The sequence below is a fragment of the Conger conger genome, chromosome 2 (genome assembly GCF_963514075.1).
Source record: "Conger conger chromosome 2, fConCon1.1, whole genome shotgun sequence".
Taxonomy (NCBI): Eukaryota; Metazoa; Chordata; class Actinopteri; order Anguilliformes; family Congridae; genus Conger; species Conger conger.
The window spans coordinates 24,726,538-24,740,753 of record NC_083761.1 but is presented as its reverse complement, the minus strand read 5'-3'; the positions used below and the strand labels follow the sequence as shown (position 1 = coordinate 24,740,753).

Genomic DNA, 14,216 nt, shown 5'->3' with positions numbered 1-14,216 from the left:
GTTTTTAAGTTGTCTTGTTTTGATTGAAAAATTGAAAACAGATTTTTGCCAACCACTGCTTGTTTTCACATTGCAGCCCACAGGTTGTCCTTACACAGATATGAGTTAGAGCACAGGTGTCAAACTCCAGTCCTGGCCGTAATGTCTGCTGGTTTTTGGGGTGTTCTGGGTTCATTCAAGTCATTGATTGGTTAAAGTATCCACACGCCTTGTTCTCAAGGCCTTAATTGGCCTTAATTGGCAGCTGATTGAAAGGAAACCACAAAAACCTGCAGACACTGCGGCCCCCCGGGGATTCAGTTTGACACCCCTGAGTTAGAGGAAGACTCTTTGTGTTCAGCCCCTAACACAAACACACACACACTTGTGAAATTACCAGTGTAATGCTGTGAGCATTGGCAAAGAGGCGATTCCATACCAGACTGTGAGGCCCATGCACACACTGGAACGGTGCCAGAGCTTTATTGAGATGAGCCACCCAGCAGCTCCTATGAGGCCTTTTTGATGGAGTAATTATATCTGGAAAACAAAAGCTGTGGAGAGCTGCCATTGTCTGGTCAAAAAGACATTCTTCAAAGTTAGAAAATGAATTAAATTAATTTTTAGGGGCAAACTTTTAATGTAAAAAAAATCCTTAAATGAAATTTTTAATTTTGTTGAAATGAAGAAATTATGAATTATGACACCTACAGCCCGCCCACCCACCGCAATGGCCTACTACCCTCATCTGGACTGACAACCAGTCTGAGTTCTGCAGAAGAGGTTAAATAATCTGCACTCAAATTTCCTCTAAACAATTTTTTTTTGTGGCAATTATAATAAGCGGTTATGAAACTTATTCTGATGGTAGAAGAGTGGTAAAACAGTTTCATATGCATTTACCCTATTGCTATATGTGATAGATTGCCTAGCAAGTCATTAAAATGTAACCTTGACAACCTAAAGGATTTTATTGAGTCCAATTAAAATTATGTCACCTGACCCTACCTCTGAGACAGAGAGATGGCGTGATAGTTACCATTTTGAAAACCTGGAGACAGAGTGAAAAATTATATTGGTTAAAAGAAATGACACAAAAATGTAAAGCTAAAATGTTTATGTTGATCTGGAGGCAGGCTGTTCTTTTTGGTACAAGAAAAGAACAGAAAAACAGATGGAAATAACCATTTGACCGGAGGAAAATGACCCAGCTCTGCTGGTCTTGGTGTTTTCTGAAGTTTATTTGGTGCCGTTCCAAGGCAAGGAGACATAAGACCCAAGGAACAAAAAAAATGCAAGTATTAGACATAAGAAAACTCATTTCATTTTTCAAAAATAGCCTAAAGGAAAAGTATTCTCTCTTGAGAGAGCCATTCTGAACACAGAGAACTGCGGGCCGGCGGACTTAAGTGATTCATTCAGCGACTATGTGTAGTTATAACCATGTTTATGATGACATAAGCCCTTAATTTATTGTCTTTTCGTTAAAAAAATGCTAACCTAAAATGCTTGTTCACATTACAGTCCACAGGCTGACCTCGGACAGATATGTGTCAGAGGAAGAGGCTTCATATGCAGTGTAAACATACCCTGCTGTAAAATCTAGCTATGTTAGTTTGACCAGCATTAAAATTGTTTGTTCTAAATGAGTATGAGCTGGTCAACCAGCTAGTGCTGATTGCTTGTCTGAGCGGGTAGAACCTAGCTGTTTTAAAACACAACTTGAGCTGGTCAAACCATGTCAAGCTGGGAGCTGGTCTGAACTGGTCAACCAGCTAAACCATGTCGAGCTGGGAGATAGTCTGAACTGATCAACCAGCTACTAGCTGTTTCATAACTTAACTTGAGCTGTATTTTTCAGCAGTTCAAGTTGTAGGACCCCAATTTATCAACAGAGGATGCTGCTGATGGTCATCCAGGACAACTGAACCCCTTCCTGTCCGGGTTATGCTACGGGCAGAAAACTATGCATCACTTAACAAAGACAGGACTTACAGTCGGCATTTCATACACATGCAGAAAATGCCTGTGTTTTTCACACCTGGGTCAAATACTTTTCTACACTTTACTGAGCTTGGTGTATTGAAACCTATGAAACACTCTCAAAAAGTGCAAACCCCACCTTCTGGTCCTCTTGGTTGGCTCAACTGAACCAAGCAAGATCAATCAAGGACAGAAAAGGATTCATATGCAAACCAAATACATATTTAAGCCAGGTCTATCGTTTTTGTGGTACTTCACAGAGGATGTTGAAGATGTCAGCCACTTGCTAAGGCAAGACAAGTTCCCCAGTGTCCCCTCCCCCCCTACTTGAGATATCTCTCAATCCTCCAACACTTCATCCTGTGAAATGACCACTGTAACACAAATAGCATAGGCCTCAACATGAACAGCTGCCTTATCATCACCAGGAAAAGCACACGGACATGTAAACTGTTGCTTCTCAAGTTTTCATGGTCATTATCTGGTTCAGAATCCCCTCTGCAAGTATTTGGCTTTCAGGACAGCAGTACCCAAAAAACTGTTCAGCCCAGTGCATTGTGACAATGCTGCATTCCACCACAGGATACAGCATTTTTGCATAGCTCCATAAATGCTGAACAGACACATTTTAAGAGACTTCCATAATGACCCCAAAATGGGACAGCTTGTAGCCTAGTGGCTAAGGTACATGACTGGGACACCCGGTGTAGCCACAATAAGATCCGCACAGCCGTTGGGCCCTTGAACAAGGCCCTTAACCCCGCTCCAAGAGGGATTGTCCCCTGTTTATTCTATCTATTAAGTCATTTAGGATAAAAGCATCAACTAAATAACAAATTATTATGTATTACAAAAAGAAAATATAAGAAAGATTGTATGTGGATAGCTGAACTTAGGGTTTGCCATGGATCTGGCAGATTGAAGAGGAAAACATTGTTGAACTGCAGTACCTGTAGGAATTTCCATAAATGGGATGTTTCCGATATTTCATACTATCCATCCATCCATCCATCCATTATCTGAACCCGCTTATCCTGAACAGGGTCGCAGGGGGGCTGGAGCCTATCCCAGCATACATTGGGCGAAAGGCAGGAATACACCCTGGACAGGTCGCCAGTCCATCGCAGGGCACACACACCATTCACTCACACACTCATACCTACGGGCAATTTAGACTCTCCAATCAGCCTAACCTGCATGTCTTTGGACTGTGGGAGGAAACCAGAGTACCCAGAGGAAACCCACGCAGACACGGGGAGAACATGCAAACTCCGCACAGAGAGGCCCCGGCCGACGGGGATTCGAACCCAGGACCTCCTTGCAGTGAGGCGGCAGTGCTACCCACTGCACCATCCGTGCCGCTCTATTTCATACTATGTGTTCTTAAATGTATGACAAGACTCATGATGAAAATGTATAGGGAAATTTAGGAATCAGTTGGATGCCTTTAGTTACCTAATTTTGAACAATGTGGACCAGCGAATGGCTTCTAGCTATGAAGAAATGTACACGTCACCTTACAACTGTGGTTCCTCCGATGCCTACTGTGGAAAAGAGCACACATATAACAGCCTGTTCTAATTTGAAACATTGCCCAGGTGTGTGCCTACTTAACCAGTCAGCGTGGTCCTCAGATTGACCTGCTTCCTTCCCACAAACCTCGCCAGACTTATATATAGTTAGCGAGCACTTTATTAGGTATTTATTAAACATATTTTTTAGACATATTGTTCTACTGCTGTAGCCTATCCACTTAAAGGCTTGACACGTTGTGTGTTCAGAAATGCTCTTCTGCATACCACTGTTGTAATGTGTGGTTATTCGCGTTACTGTCAACTTCCTGTCAGCTTTCACCAGTCTGGCCCTTCTCCTCTGACCTCTCTCATTAACAACACGCTTTCGCTTGGAGAACTGCTGCTCACTGGAAGTTCTTTGTTTTTCCACACCATTCTCTGCAAACTCTAGAGACTGTTGTCCAAGGAGATATTTAAACCTTACCAACAATCATTCCACGGTCAAGGTCACTTACATCACATTTCTTCCCCATTCTGACATTTGGTCTGAAAAACAGCTGAACCCCTTGGCCATGTCTGCATGCTTTTATGCATTTAGTTGCTGCCACATGACTGGCTGATTAAATATTTGCATTAGCAAGCTGGTGTACAGGTCTACCTAATAAAAGTGCTCACTGATTGCATATTGTGATTTATTTTATTAAATATTGTATTGTGATTGGTAAAGAAGAGTTATTTTTTCAAGCAGAATGAAGATAAGTTATTACAAGCAGAAAGAAACTGTATAATTCATAGCAATAGTAGCTCCAGCAAAAACATTTAACAATATTTCAAAATAATAGAGGCAAACGCATGCGTCTACATTCTCAATAACAAAAAATCACCTTCCGTAATCTTATAAAAATCGGTATGCTAAAGTTACAGCACCGATGTACGACTGTATGTTCCACATGGCAAGTTCTGCAACATCTGGCAGCACAAAATTAAATTCTTGAATATAACATCATCAGTCAACGAATGCGGTCTCCTAACTCTGCACACCAGCATAATGCATTATAATTACTTTACCAAACAGACCACTGTACAGAATAACAAACATTTGTTTATTTGCCAACTAGAAAACACGACACTGCCTATTTATGAACTGGAGATACGGAACTTCATTCTATGCTACAAATGACATAATGAATAAACGCGTTATGACAGTGTATGTAACCTTCAAGTAAAATGCTGTCAAAGTATTAGACAAGTGAATATACAATCCATTCCAAGCAAGATTAATTAAAATGGGCATTATTGTAATAGCTATGATTACGCAAGCAACTGGAGGCAAGCTATTGTGTTATGGATAAGGCAATTCTGTTTTGTAAATAAGGAGATGGTTTAATGTTTAACAGGTTATTAGAGAGTTATGTGCAACATGGGATCGATCCAGCTCAAAGTTAGTTAAAACATGGTCCCTACAAATCAAACCCCATGGTATGAAGTCTGTACAGTAAAGCACACTATATGCACTCTGCACTACAAAACCAGTCCTAGGCTTGCCTTGCTTGGTTACTGTCCATTTTATATTGGACAGGAATAGAGGTATTACTGATAACAGGAAATGTAGACCATCTTACTTTAGCGGGGATATAAAAAAACATGGTTATCAAAGGAATAAGACAGATAATGGTAAATGTAATAAACACATTAATGATCATGAATTAATACCTACCTCTTGCAACCTTTTATAAAGTGAGCACAATATTAAAAAAAAGAATCCACTGTAAATTGTTGCACATTCAATGCAGTTCTTGACACACTTATTTAATGAATGCATCGGCCAATGTAAGTTGAACGAATGCACCGGCCACCTTAAAAATGCATCGCTTCGTAGGTATGTGGGGCAGAGTTTGCATATATCAATAAAAGCAGAATACTGTATCCTGCACAAACTGAAATGCATACATTTTGTATTTTGGGGTAAATTCTCCCTTTAAAATGAACAGAAAACAACAGAGGGTTTTTGCACATACTAACTTGTTTTTATTAATACATACAGAACTGCATGCTACAGATACTGTACAGCATAAACATTTATTCATTACAAAAAATGGTTTTGGAACCATTAAAATAACAAAAAACAAACAAAAAAGAAAAAAGAAAAAGAATAAGAGCATAAAATAGAACAGGAACATCATCACAGCCGTTAGGAAACATTCAAACTATTCATCATTAGCATCTTAATAAACCAGAGAAAAATTGACAGTTTACAGTCGCGTCATGTCAACTACAATGGCACCGAATGGATGATTTTCTTGTAGCTTTTTTTACAGCCTCTTGCAACATCAACATGCCTATTTTTTGCTACCTACCTATATGTAGTAGTGTACTTAAAAGTGGCAGTTTGTGTTTTTTTTTTTCCATTTAACATTTTTTTTTATGAACCTCCTAATATACAGTTTGGCCCGAGTGGGATTATACAGTACAACGTCCGTCATTTGTTCAGTTTAGATTTAATATTTGACAATCTGCTACCAAACACATTTGTTATAGCAACATTTATACTACATACATAGCAATCTATGTAACGTCACAGCAAAATATGGTTTAAAAAAATAAAATAAAATAAAAAAACTACAGCGTTAAGGAGGGGGGGGAAGGAAATTATCACAAATTTTGGCACGGAAATCTGTACACAATTCTACAGTCTGGAAGAGATAAGACTGTGCATTAAAAAAAGAAGGGCTTTAGACATTTTTCCCACTACTGAAGACGCTGTCCCCAACACACCTTCAAGTTTTTTATTCTTATTGTATAATGGCTTATAGTTGTGTTTCTTGAAGTATTGTTGTGCACTTATCTGTTCTTAAAAAGAATCTACACGGTTCATTTGGTGGAATCCAGGTTTCATTGAGGAAAAACAAAAACAAAACTTCAAAAATCCTTGTAAAAATGGATCATTTTCATATATATATAAGCTGCTTACGCTAAGGAAAAAAAAATATTTATACAATGTATTATGAAAAGAAAATATTTAAAAAGGGACAACATACAAGAAACAACGAGCAATCTCTAAAGCAATAAATACTACTGGTCCTAGCGTTGTGACTTTTTGAATTTAACAACCCCACCCGCCCGCCCACCCACCCATACCCCACCCTGCCCTGCCTGGTTCCCTGCCCTTCCTCAAGACAAACCCCACCCCACCTCCCTCCCTCCCCCAACAAACAACAAAATAAAACTTTTTTTTAAAAGACAACGCCATGGAACGATGCATATTAACACAGTTTCCCCCAAATATTTCTGTACATTTAAACAATAACAAGTAACATCACAATTAAAGTTGTTCCGCACAGTTTGAAGAGGTGACAATGCTTTCCACATGCCCTCTGTATCTGAACTGATGGAAAATGATTGGTTCGCAAGCTCGTATTTAATACAAATAATAAAGAACCACAAACGCTTTTGGAAAGGGCAAACGCAATTCATCAATTATCTCCTAAACCTCAGCTTTTTTTTTTCTCTTCCTACATCTAGTTTTTGTTGCAATTTCCTGTCGACAAATCTCGTCTTTCGAATGCATGTATGAGGAACTACACAACCCTGAACACATTCTCCCCGTTTCGTCGTTAAACGCTTAAAAAGAGTCGGAACAGTTGCTGATAAAAATTTTGGCAGATTCACAAAGCTTATAATCTACAATTCATTGTACTTAACTTTTTTTCTTTCTTTTTATTTTTATTTTCCCGAGATAATGATGGGTCAAATATTGACCAATGAACTTGGTTTAACAAACTAAAAAAAGAAAAGAAAAAAGAACAAAAAAAGGCACACGCACAGACAGAAAAAAGTAGAAACGTACTTGAAACCAGGAGGGGAAAAAAAGAAAAGAAAAAAAAGGCAAACAAAACAAACAAAACAAAACAACCGTAAGAGCCTAGCTGAGAGAGTGCTAAAAAGGGCTATTCTATTCTATAGACTTGGTTACGAGCGACAGAGGCTGGGGTAGCAGAGAGTGGGTGTGGCACAGGGTTGGGGTGGGCCTAGCCAGCACGGAGGAGGAGGAAGAGGAGGAGGAAGAGGAGGAGGACCCCGCCGGTCGGGGGGGGATGGTGGGGCGCTCCAAAGGCCCGTTCCTGGCGCCGGGTTTGCCGGCCGCTGCTGCTGCTGCCGCCGCGGTTTCCAGCAGGACTAAAGACGAGGGCATGGGGTGGTGTGTGACCAGGGGCGGCGGTTTCATAGTCAGTGAGAGTGGCTGCGTTTGATCTGTCTGCGGTTTGGAGTCTTTCGGGTGGGGGGAACCGATGAGGGACGGGGACGAGGGCGGGGAGTCTAGCAAACTTCCGTCCGAGGATGGGGGGCTGGCACAGCTGCCTTCGCCTTGGATGTAGCGGATGCACTTTTTTTTTCTCCTGCGGAAAAGAAGAGAAAGCGGAAGGAGAATGAAATCAAATGGGCCGCGGGAAGGTAGTGGACGGAGGTCGGCTCTACGGCCGTCAGGGTGTGCGACTACCCAGTTTCCCCTTTTTAGACAACCGCCCCCCCCCCCCCCCCCGCCCTCGTAATGACCTATGTGTCGGCCTACACCACGATGGGCATTCTCAAACCTGATTCTGGGATCCGTGAGATACTCTAATCTTACATGCGCAACTTTCTGTTTTGGGTGGCACCCCAACCCCATTAACTTCAACCCCCTGTCCTAGTCTCTGTGTTGTGAGTTTGGTGGGTAGTAAAGGGGGGGTGACTGAGACTGAATCTTGAGATTGCACACATTTTACTGGATGAGTGTGGGTGTGAAGTGGTGACAATGAACCCAAATACAGCACTGACACGGGTCACATGACAGGAGAGACAGAACGGACAAAAGAGAGAAGGAGAGAGAGAGACACTAGAAGGTTTATTCACACAGAGGAGGTAGGAGGTGGGGGGTAGGGACAGGTTCTGTGGAACAGTGAAATTTTAATTACTGCCCTTAACATGCTGTCCCAGGTCAATAGAAAAAAACAGAAGCGTGAAGTGGCCGCACAGACAAAAAACGTTTCAAAATTTTCAGAAGGCAGGCGGACGGAGAAAACGAGCGACGGCCCTCTTATCTCCCTCCTTCAAAAAACAAAAAACAACAACAAAAAAAAAACCCTCTTTCTTCCCCCGGTTATTTCCTTTTTGCCTTTTTGTGTGTGTGTGTGCGTTGGGTTTCTTTGGGGATTGCGGATGTGGAAGGTTAGCAGAACGGCACCGAGCGGCAACCTGCCTCACAGACATGTCTGCCGCCTAGCCGCGCGGGGTCAGGGCCGGGGCGCCCGCGCTCGCCTCCCCGCTGCTTTCCTCCCCAGCCAGGTCAAGGTTCCCCCCTCGTCTGCTACGCCCGGAGCCAGTGGAGCGCGACTGCGGCCCGGCCCCGCTGACCTCAGAAACGCCGGAGCGTTAGCTAGCGCTCCGTACCAAGGAAGGAGGGAGGCATTAGCCTCCGAGGGGGCTAAAGGCTCGGTGTGTTTGGGGGGGGGAGGGGGTGTCTGGATTGGGTGGCAAGAGAGAGCACCCCCTCCCGCCCGCCCCTCCACCCCCTCTTCTTCCTCCCCCAACACCACCCGATCCCCCCCCCCCCCCCCCCTAACCCTGACCCCCCACAGCTCCTCCCCAAGAGGCATCTGCCTGCCTGAGGCCCAAATTCAGCTGGGCACGAGAACAAACGAAACGGAAAGATTCAACATTTAGCTCGGCGCTACGCACTGCTCATATCGAAAGAGCCGGGAAAGCGGGAGAGGGAAAGAGAAAAGGGAAAGAGAAAAGAAGAAGAGCAATGGGGAGACGGAGAGAAAGAGAGAGGGAGAGGGAGACGGAGAAAGAGAGATAGAGAAAGGGAGACGGAGAGAAAGAGAGAGACATTTCCCTACACATGCGGTTCCTCGACTGCTGAAAGCCGCCTCCGTACAGTGGTGGAAGAACATGACGGTTTTTTTGCAGAGGGAGTAAAAAAAAAAAAAAAAAAGAAATAAAGAAAAGAACAGAAAAAAAGAACAGACGAAACTGTGCTGAAGAGAGGAAACGGAGGGTGGCATAATGCGCGCCACGCGGGTAAGGTATGTTTCTTAAGTCATACCCCTGCCTGCAAAACTGTGGACTTGGGTGCCAAACAAAGAAAAAAGTAGTCGAGAGAGGAGAGGGAGACACAGACACGGAGAGGGATAAGGAGAGAAAGGGAGAGAGAGAGAGAGAGAGAAAGAGAGGGACAGAGAGAGAGATTTTGGTAGGAATGTGCAACAGCAACATTAGCCCACAGTTTATGTAGATTGCATGCGGCACTGGCAGGGCTCATGCAGAGTGGAGAGGGAGGGTACGTACGCAACAATGCAGGACGACACAGAACTACGACGCAACGCCAGGGCGAAAACAAAAACACGTCACCTACAAAGAAGTGACTGAAATAAGAGCTACTGTACTGAACCCAACAGGCAGAGAGAGAGCGAGAGAGAGCGAGAGAGAGAGACAGCAACCCGACGCCAACGTTCCCTTTTCAGGACACTAATAAAGCCATCTAAACGGACGACATCCCAGGCCGGGAAAGCGATCGAGGCGCCGATCAGGCTAATGCCATAATAACTGCCTGTCAAACAGTTGTAAATAAGGTGATATCCATTTTTAAATAGACGTTATCGATTCCTAGCGTTTGGCCTGTGCGCTGTATTGATTCGGGGGGTATCGCTGGGGATTCCCCCCGAATGCGCGTGAAGGAGGCAAGCTCTTTTAACCCCTCTGCACCTCAAATTTACACACAATTACCGCCGGCTTACGTTTTCACAGCCCAAGACAACGGCTCTTCTGAAACGTGCTGCGGAAAGTGCATCGTTGTGTAAGCTCGCTGAGGTTTGACCTCCCAGTCAAGAGTACGATCCCATCTGCCCTTCATTTATATGCATATCTTATATAATCTTAGTACGTTTTCTTTTTATATCGATTAGCGCCTATACTGACCTAACATCAAATGCTCATCTGCATTCGTTCCTTCGCAGGGTGGCAGCTAAAGCTAACTTAACAAACTGGCAGGTCGAAGTTAAGGACAAGCTGTTGGCAAGGCCCATCCAAAAGGCAAGATACTGACAGATTCCACTGGTGGGTTGCTAAGGAAATGCTCGTCCCTCCATCGTTGGGGGTGCCCAATTACGTGTAATGGGGGGCTGAGAGTATGTAGGTTTTCATTCCAACCAATCACTACCAGCTGATTTCACCGATTAACACACCGTCAACCAGAGAGGAGGGAACTAACCAGTGAAATCAGCGGGTGTAGCGACCGGTTGGAATGAAAACCTGCATACTCTCGGTACGTGATTGGCCTAAGCTAAGCTTCTGTCGGGGCCACGGTGGGAAGCTCCGGAAACGGTTGCAACGGACGAACGTGCCAACATGCCTGGACCGCGCGGGTTCGCGCTCCTTGCTCTTGCTCTGAGGGGTCGCGATCCCGACAGACGGACCCGTGTCTCCATGCGGACCGCGGCGGTCAGACCCGGAATGCCGGCCTTGGCTCTCCGAGCGAGCGGGTTAAATTTTAATGCTGGCGAAGGCGTCACGCAGAGAGAATCAAAGCCAAGAGCATGGAACTACACTCGCCGTGTTCTGAGGGGCCGAGGGTTGGGTGGGCACCTTCTCGCACCTCAACCTTGCGGAAGCACTTCAAAAGTGCCTATAAGTGGTTTGTAAGATGATGTTTGACTGAACAAGACCCAAGCGGAGAATCCTGATGGGACAGAATGGTCATATTGGGAACGTGTGTGTATACGTGTGCATGCAGAGGTGTGTATGACAAAACATACTTGCGTGTGACTATGTACCGTTGTACGCGTATGTGCTCGAGTGAGTACTACACAAATTAAACACTAATTTTGAATGTCACCAAAAATCATGGCTTGCGAGAAGGCCGTTGTAGCGACACAAAAAGAGGTGTTGTTCAACCGGCTGCAAAAACCGTCTTTCTGTGTTTCCCTTACAGGCGGCGAGGCCACTTCTGCCATTTCACGGAAATTAGACCGAACTTAAAATGGCGGAGTGTGATTCACTCACACGAGCTGACCTGAAAACCACACTCCGCAGCAAATGAAATGAAGAAATAACTCTATGACTAATAATGGGACAGCGATGGGGCACAGCATGCCTGTAAACGCATGGATTTGAGTCACAGAACCAGGACCTACGATGGGGTAGGGTGGCATGGGGGACGTGGGGGGGAGTGAAAGAGCAAGCGGGTCACAGAGAAGGGTATTACTTATCAGAAACAAATACCTACCATGAAAATATTCCAAATTCAAAGACTGCTTGTGTCAGAACAGAAAAACAACAGATTGGGACTAAGTAAGGTTATTGGGGAAAAAGAGACTGTGTAATGAGAATGGAGAAGACTACAATGGTCCCTCCGTCCAAAAAATTAAACTAAACAAATCAGACAGTTGAAAGTGACAGAGCAAAATTGACAGAGTTATGACAGCAAAGTAAGCAGGTATTTGCCCTGGTGCAGATATTTACCCAGGCATTTACCCCTGGTGCAGAAATGGCATTTTTTTTATAAACAGATTTGATTAAATTACTTCTTAAATATATGTCAATACTTATTTAGATAAACATAGATTAGAGAAAGAAACTGCATTTAAAATCTCAGAACATCTCCTCAAGCAAAAATGAAACCCCTGGGGAAAGTAATTTAAAAATGCGTAAAATACCTGATATGTATAGAATTTATACAAAGTCGGACCAAATGTGCGCACTGAAAAAGAAATAAGAACCAATGGGTTTCTCTGGAAAAAAATCAACCTACATAAATAATTTTTGATTGATACTCCAATACTTTGCATGGGTTTATTTACAAAGATGAACTGAGAAACGTCATTTGAAAAAATAATATTTTCTAGACCCGTAACAGTCCAATATACTACATTAAGGGTCCACAATAACGTTTCTGAAATATCACACAAATAATGTGTACAGTATTCAAATCCATTTCATGCCACAGGACACACGTTTCTGTACATATGGTTGTCCTGTATATTTGTTTTGGGGTATTTTTGTTTCAGGATCCAGTTTCACAAAGACAACTCTGTTTTAAGAGCGAGCGAGAGTTTAAGGAAAGGAATGGGGGAGGGGGGGAGAAAACAAAGATAGACAAACATTTTCTAGAGAGGGAAAAAAACAGGGTGGATTTCACTTTGTTCACCATGGTCACCGTGGGCCCAGAGGTACTACAGGGAATATACCTGCATGGTTTGCACCATGAACTCAGCTGCTCAAGACCAAACAAGGCACGACACTTCTTTGGGGTATTTGCATCTGTTAGCCAAGAGGTAAACACAAAAATACAACAGGGAGGGGGGGGGAGAAAAAAACAAAAAAAAAAAAAAACACACAAGAAGTGGACATGGTCATTGGAGGACATTGCAGTGAGGCGGGGCTTCGGTTTCAGCTGGAGCAAATGGCAGTTCCCTCTGACTTACCGAGCTTTCAGCCCCACCCTTCACTATCAACCCATCGAACCTGCACCGATCCCCTCCCCCAAACACATACACATACAGCGGCCCCTCAGCCCAGTTTGAGCCTCAATGAAGGCCTTATTGGTTGCTATGTGAGATGTTACGAGCTGCACTGTATACTATGAAGGTTCTCAACCTTCGGTTAAACACACCTCTCGGTGCATTTTGACTATCGGATGTTATACCGTGTCCCTGAAATCGTTTGACTGTAAGGTGTTAGAAACTTCTCTCCATGTCTGCTATGAGACGATGGTGACCTTGTTCTACAAACATAACTACTATGAGATGTTATGACCCGTTATCTGTATTGACCAATTCTCTGAAGGTCTCCTCTATGAGGCTTTTATAGTAATTGAAAATTGTTATTTAGCTGACGCTTTTATCCAAAGCGACTTACAGTTGATTAGACTAAGCAGGGGACAATCCCCCCTGGAGCAATGTGGGGTTAAGAGCCTTGCTCAAGGGCTGAGCAGCTGTGCAGATCTTATACACCGGGGCTCGAACCACCAACCTCCCGGGTCACAGTCATGCACCTTAGCCACTAGGCTACAGGCTGCCCCACCCTCTTTAATCTGCTCTCTGTACACATGTGAGTGACTGAAGTTCTCTGTAAACACGTCGATTGTGAGATGTTATAACTTGAACCAGAGTTAGCGGAGGGAGGGCTGTATGTGCAGGGGAGGTAGAACACCGATGCTCAGGTCCTGGCTTAGGGATGGGGGAAATGGGACACACACGCACTCACGCACGCACGCAGGCCTGCGTCAAACCCGGGCGGAGAGAGAGAGGAAGGCGAGGGGGAGGGTGGGAGCGATAGCCGGAAAAGGGGGACAGAGAGGGGGGGGTAACCAATTTGTAAACCAGCTGCAACCTCGCCCCGGCCAGTGTGCGAGCGCCGTCATACACACCTGCACGGACCGCACCAGTTATTCTGCTGATCAAGGCCGAAGCGCGCTCGGCATTTCTTAGGAGCGCTCAGATCTGATCGAGTCAGAGAGAGAGAGAAAAGGAGAGAGAGAGATAGAGAGAGATAGAGGAAGATACAGAGAGGAAGAGGGAGAGAGGAGAGAGATACAGAGAGGAAGATACGAGAGGAAGAGAGAGATAGAGAGAGAGAGAGAGAGAGAGAGAGAGAGAGAGAGAGAGAGAGAAAAGGAGAAAGCCAGCAGCAGGAGAGAAGGGAGGAAACAGAAAAAGAGTGAAACAAAGAAGGAAAAACAGAAACAAATGAATCTGCACAGTT

The 14,216-nt window shown here is 44.1% G+C and overlaps 1 protein-coding gene across 18 annotated transcripts in view; it reads right to left on the bottom strand.

Annotated features, from left to right (window-relative positions):
• Nucleotides 1–6,685: 6,685 nt before the first annotated feature.
• Nucleotides 6,686–14,216, bottom strand: part of tcf7l2 (transcription factor 7 like 2) — a 110,393-nt gene continuing 102,862 nt past the window's right edge. For 10 of the 18 annotated variants that reach the window (XM_061223782.1, XM_061223828.1, XM_061223791.1 and 7 more), the window contains 2 exons: nt 13,882–13,954; nt 6,686–7,873 (listed from right to left, as the gene is read on the bottom strand). In XM_061223782.1, the coding sequence (XP_061079766.1) occupies nt 7,429–7,873; nt 13,882–13,954 (518 nt within the window). In that variant the 3' untranslated portion in view covers nt 6,686–7,428. Of the gene's footprint in view, nt 7,874–12,700; nt 12,774–13,881; nt 13,955–14,216 lie in introns of all 18 variants that reach the window. The other 8 variants (XM_061223819.1, XM_061223856.1, XM_061223881.1 and 5 more) reach the window with 2 other exon arrangements.